We start from the raw sequence: 6372 nt of genomic DNA, 5'->3' as shown, positions 1-6372 counted from the left end.
TATTACACTCTGCAGAGGTTTGCGCACTTTTCCCCACAAGACTCGATTGCCTCCGTTTGGATTCTCGCACTACATGGTGTTTGAGAAACGGATGACCGAGACATAGTCTTTCAGAAGCGCTAGCACCTTACGTTGGATAGACCGGTACACCTACTTTCCCCTACATCTGCTAGTCTACCCTGTAAGAGTTCGCATGACATAATCAACTATGCCAGAGCCCATAATGGCTTGTGGCTGCACACGGAAGTTTCTAGTATGAATAATCTTATGATCCCTTTGAGCCTGGGTGGCGGTCCAAAAGAAAAACAGGCAAGTCCTAATAGAAACCAGGTGCCTCAATCCACCCAGATGTGTGTTTAGGTTGCCACCTTAGATAAACCATTAATTAACAATCTCACATCTGTCATGGATATCACTCACCCAATCCACGTCTACTAGCATAGCATGGCATAATAAGCAAACGTAGAAGTAACTCCCAAAGGTTTCATAATAAACAGGTAATAGGTACTACTTCATCTACTTCCCATCCCACAATTTAATTAGATCCTAATCATGCAATGTGTGAGGATTGATCTAATGCAATAAAACTGGGTTGTAGAAAAGGTATGATCAAAGTGTTACCTTCCTTGCTGATGATCCGCAAAACCTAGAGATTCGAAGTAACAGGCGGCGCACTCCGGGTATTCTATCGCAGACAAACAAACAAGCATACAATAAGTACTCATCTAATGCACAGGTAAAACTCAAATAGAAGATCTAACCAGAAAGTTCAACTTAAGAACTCCGGTTTGCAAAAAGAATCAAATCGAACGAAGCGAAGGAAATCAAACGGCGAAAGAAATCAACTTCGTTCTAGTAATCTGGATCTAAGTCAAATTTTACAGTAGCAAAAACTTGTTTAAGTTGATTATTCGGAAAGAGGGTTTCGAGACGAAACTCCAGGCGCTTGAATCGCCTGATTCCGATAAACGAGCGAAAAATTATACTAAAACGAAAATCGGATCAGAAATCGCGATAAGAAAATAACCGCGAATAATCCGACGAAAAAGACAAACGACGAACAGAAAAGAAAAAAAATTCCCTTTTTAAAAAAAACTGCATGGAAAACGAGGCGGCGGCGGCGAACCTCGGCGGCGGCTGCGGCTAGGGTTTGGGGCGGGGCGGCTACTGGGCTGGGGCTCGGCTCGGGCGCTATATAAAGGCCCCGGCCGGCGGTGTCCTGGCCAAGTACGGCCCATAGTCGGTTTCGTTTTTTTTATATAATTTCGCTCAGAAGAAAAATAAAAAGAAATACTAAACGGACTCCAAAAATCACGAAATAAATTTTGCCGGGTTCCTAAAATCAAGCCCGATAAAGTGAACATTTATCTGGGCCCAAACTACAACTTTGAAAAAAACGCGCATTTTTCCTAAATCCAAATAAAATACCGAAAAACTCAGAAATAAAACTTATTTGATTTTTTTATTAAATCCTCAATATTTCTATATTTTGGGAAAGTCATTTTATTCCCTCTCTCATATTTTTGTAATAGAAATAATTGATGATAAAATAAATAAAATCAAATGATCATGTTTACACAATTTGAGAAAACTCAAATATGTAAATAACGAAATCCCCAACTCTCTCCGTGGGTCCTTGAGTTGCTTAGGATTTTCTAGGATCAAAACCAAAAGCAAAATAAAATATGATATGCATGATGATCTAATGTATAACATTCTAAATTGAAAATTTGGGATGTTACATTCCGCTTCATGCACAACCAAGGAGGAAGGTTATACAAACATAGAGTCACAGGCCAGGTGCTATGGTTGCTGCTCTGCTCCCCAAAAGGATTAATGCCATCTACGCTTAGACCAAACCATACGTTCCTTGCGTCATCTGCAAACTCCTTCCCATACTTTCTCTCGATTTTTCTCCACTGCGACCCGTCAGCGGGTACTCTCAACTTTCCGTCTTTCTTACGGTCTTCTCTATGACATCGCATCGCCTTGGCATGCTCTTTGTTTTGGAACAAACGTTTCAACCGTGGTATTATAGGAGCATACCACATCACCTTGGCAGGAATCTTCTTCCTAGGGCGCTCGCCCTCGACATCACCAGGGTCATCGCGGCTGATCTTATAGAGCAATGCACCGCATACCGGGCAAGCGTTCAAATCCTCGTACTCACCGCGGTAGAGGATGCAATCATTAGGGCATGCATGTATCTTCTGCATCTCTAACCCTAGAGGGCAGACAGCCTTCTTTGCTTCGTACGTACTCTTGGGCAATTCGTTGTCCTTTGGAAGCATATTCTTTATCATTACCAGCAACTTTCCAAATCCCTTGTCAGATACACCATTCTTTGCCTTCCATTGCAGCAATTCCAGTGTGGTGCCCAGCTTTTTCTTGTCACCTACGCAATTCGGGTACAACAATTTTTTGTGATCCTCTAACATGCGCTGCAATTTTTTCTTCTCCAAATCACTTGCGCAGTTTCTCTTTGCATCGGCAATGGCCCGACCTAGATCATCAACGGGCTCATCCGGTGCCTCTTCTTTAGCTTCTTCCCGCATTGCCGGCTCAGCTTCTTTCCTCATTGTTATATCATCGTATTCAGGGAACCCATGGCCAGGATAGCTGTCATCATCCTCTTCTTCTTCATTGTCTTCCATCATAACCCCTCTTTCTCCGTGTTTGGTCCAAACATTATAGTGGGGCATGAAACCGGACTCAAACAGGTGGACGTGAATGGTTCTTGACGTAGAGTAATTGTGACCATTATTACAGCCAGCACATGGACAAGGCATAAAACCATCCGCCCGCTTGTTTGCCTTAGCCGCAAGCAGAAAAATATGCACGCCATTAATGAACTCGGGAGAGCATCGGTTATCGTACATCCATTGCCGGCTCATCTTCAATACACAACACCGAAAACACCAAAGTAATACAATACATAAAGTTCATACAACACTTAAATGCAACAAACAAATAGCTCTCTAGCTAAAGAATTTAAATGCAACAACAAATGCGATCAAGATCGCAACTAAGGTAACAATTGATCCAACAACATATGATACCAAGCCTCACTATGAATGGCATATTTTCTAATCTTTCTAATCTTCAAGCGCATTTTCTCCATCTTAATCTTGTGACCAACGACGACATCGGCAACATGCAACTCCGATTCCATCTTCTCCCCCTCAATTATTTTCAATTTTTTCTTCAAATCCTTGTTTTCTCTTTCAACTAAATTTAACCTCTCGACAATAGGGTCGGTTGGAATTTCCGGTTCAACTACCTCCTACATACAAATATCTATGTCAACTTGATGGGCATAATTTGTCATAAACACGAAATGCAACAAATAATTTTAAAAGAGAATATACCACATACGAATCATAACCCAGACGAGGGCCGACGGGGACGGATATCAAAACCATGGTACTATGTATAACAAACAATGTATGGGTAAGATAATTATACGAGTAACTATATATCCAAATCACACAAACATCAATTTTTTTATATAAAACATTCATGAACAAGAGGCTCACCACAAGGTGGTGTCGGCGACGGGACGTTGCGGGCGATCGACGGTGGTTACGATGGAGATTTAGAAGGCACTAAGTAAACCACACCTACATATGCAAACTAAGTGTTATTTTTTACCTCAAATTGCATATAAATCAAATACTAGCACATATATATAATTCCTCCCAAATTATTAAACTCGAAAACTAATCACTATATAAAGCATTGCACGAGCTAATCTAGCAATGAGAGATGAAAGGACAAAGTTGCTAACATTTGTGATCATTTGAATGGATGGGGGCCTTCAAATCTTGACAAATTTTGGGCAAAATGTGTGATGAGCTTGAGAGGAAGAGGGAAAGAACAGAGAGGAGAGGGGAAAGGGGAAGAACAGAGCGAGCTCGGGTGGACGAAGGGTGTATGTAGGACAACCTTTAGTACCGGTTTGTGATACGACCCGGTACTAAAGGTGCTGGAGGGGGCCCGGACTGACAACATCCTGCCACCACTTACTTTAGTACCGGTTCGTGGCATGAACCGGTGCTAAAGGTTCGCCACGAACCGGTACTAATGATGTCCGCCCACCTAGCCGTTGGAACCGGCACTAATGGATACATTAGTGTCGGCTCAAATTCAAACCGGCACTAATGTGCTTCACATTTAACCATTTTTCTACTAGTGTAGATATATAGAAGTATAGAAGAGTGGCGGGGAATGTATGATATCACAGAAACTCGTATACAAATTCAAAATATTTTTTGTGGTACAAAAATGTCAAATTTGACATCAGTGTGATAATGGGCCAAATCTAAGGCCCAAGTTATGTTATGTACTATTCAGTGTTGAATTTGTTATTTTTGTTTTTGGAGTTATGTTTCGAATTTTGACTTGAAACTTTGTGACAACCTACATTGATGTTGTGTGAGTGTACTAACTTTTTTGCAGAATTTTTTAAACATTTTAAAAGTACAAGGTAAGTTTGGTGCACCGGTAGCACCACAAACTCCGGTGCACCAGATATATTCCCAAGAGTGGCGATGTTGCTCATGGCAAGAGTGCACCGCCGGTGCAGGCTTGAAGAGGCTTCCTTTTTTTGAAATAAAACGGAACTTTATTCATTTGAGATAATCGTTACATCGTTTGTGAGGATCACTACAATTTCATTTTGAGGCTCCTCAAAATAGTCTGAAGTTAAAGAAAATCTAGCTAATCTGACAAGTTCATGAGCTACTTTATTTGCCTCTCCATAACAATGTTCGAATTTAGTTATGACAAAATCACATGCATAGTGAAAGCAATCATCGAAAATTGATGCCGCCGCACCCGCTGATTGTCCTCCGTCTTGCATAGTCTCTATCACCTCCAGATTGTCTGAATTGATGATTATGCGATTACACCCCGCCCTTTGCGTCAGTGTTAGACTAAATTTGAGTGTTAAAGCTTCCGCCATCAGAACATCCGCACATTAGTCAATTTTTTCATTTCCTCTTGCAATAAACCTACCTTTATCGTCCCATGGTACTGCCCCCATCGTATCCTTCAACATGTCATGATCAAAAGAGGCGTCAACATTAAATTTCACAAAACCCCTAGGAGGACAGGATCATCCCCCTTTTTCTTGGCCGGCTTTGAAGATGATGCATTTACAAAATTGGATGTGAGGGGCTTGAAGAGGCTTCCTAGCTAGCTACAGTTCATGGGATGGGCACACTCATGCAGATCAGGACACATAATGGCCGAGGCCCTATTCGCGGGAAGGCGGTAATGAGTGATGAGGTCGCCCGAGCTCCGTCCGATACAGAAGGCCGTGGAGTCTCTGTCGAGTGTCGATGGATCCTTTACCACTGATGGCCATTCGGCTGGAATTGTACTGGTGATTCGGGACAGCGAGGAACATTTTGCCCTTTCATACTGCGGCGAGCTAGCGTCCCGCGCGGACGCTTCTGAGGCCGGGCGCTGACAAAGATGTACTAGATGGCAAATAAACAGCTTCCGCAAGTCCAGTAGTTTATTTTCCTAGACGCTATGCAGCAATGTAAATGGCGAAAAACACTTTATTAAACTGCTAGACCATAAGTAAGCTTAAATGTACTCCCTCCGTTCCAAAATAAATGACTCAACTTTATACTAACTTTAACATAAACTTAGTACAAAGATGAGTCATCTATTTAAAACGGAGGAAGTATGAGGGAGTAGTATGCAGCCACAGAAGGTATGCAATTGGCGCTACAGGTATACTGCCCTAGCCTTACCCTTGGTACCGCGCCAAACTACTTGCTGCCCTGGAAGATCCACAGGTTGACCGCTCACTGATGGCGCACATCAACAGCGAAGTGAAGCACATGACCCATGGAGACCGGGAACTTATACCCACCAAGCTTAAGCGTAATCAAAACAGGGCTGTAGACTTTCTAGCCAACCTCTTGAAAAGGGAGCACCAAACCGACTTGTGGTTGCAGGATGCCCCAAGTGCCACTGCTCCCTAACTTAAACGACAACTGTCTCAATTACATAGGTATACTGTTGGACCAAAAAATACGTCCATCCAAGATGACAAAATGCACAACATTGACTTCTGAAATTCTGCAAAGCCAATGTATTCAGTCCTTCCAAGTGATTGTCAGGACTTTGCGCCCCTCCTCGATCCACCACCCATGCTTGTGTGTCGTCGCCTAGAGCCTTCAGCTTCACCCGTGCCTCCTGTGTTCTCTAAAACTTCAGCCCTGATGAAAAGTTCACTTTGTTAGTTTACAGATTCCGTAAACATGCCAAATGAACACCCGATTCCTGCTGAGCAACTATCTGCCAACAGTCAAAGACTCCTGCCTGCCAAGTTTTGATCCAACATTTCTCTTCTTT

The 6372-nt window shown here is 42.5% G+C and overlaps 1 protein-coding gene across 3 annotated transcripts in view; it reads right to left on the bottom strand.

Moving 5' to 3' along the window:
• Nucleotides 1-5899: 5899 nt before the first annotated feature.
• Nucleotides 5900-6372, bottom strand: part of LOC123107067 (uncharacterized) — a 5415-nt gene continuing 4942 nt past the window's right edge. For all 3 annotated transcript variants that reach the window (XM_044529072.1, XM_044529075.1, XM_044529073.1), the window contains one exon: nucleotides 5900-6236. In XM_044529072.1, the coding sequence (XP_044385007.1) occupies nucleotides 6134-6236 (103 nt within the window). In that variant the 3' untranslated portion in view covers nucleotides 5900-6133. The remainder of the gene's footprint in view (nucleotides 6237-6372) is intronic.

This window comes from Triticum aestivum, chromosome 5A, assembly GCF_018294505.1.
Source record: "Triticum aestivum cultivar Chinese Spring chromosome 5A, IWGSC CS RefSeq v2.1, whole genome shotgun sequence".
In the NCBI taxonomy this organism is placed as follows: domain Eukaryota; kingdom Viridiplantae; phylum Streptophyta; class Magnoliopsida; order Poales; family Poaceae; genus Triticum; species Triticum aestivum.
Note: the sequence above shows the minus strand (reverse complement) of the source record. Positions and strands in the feature narration are given on the sequence as shown.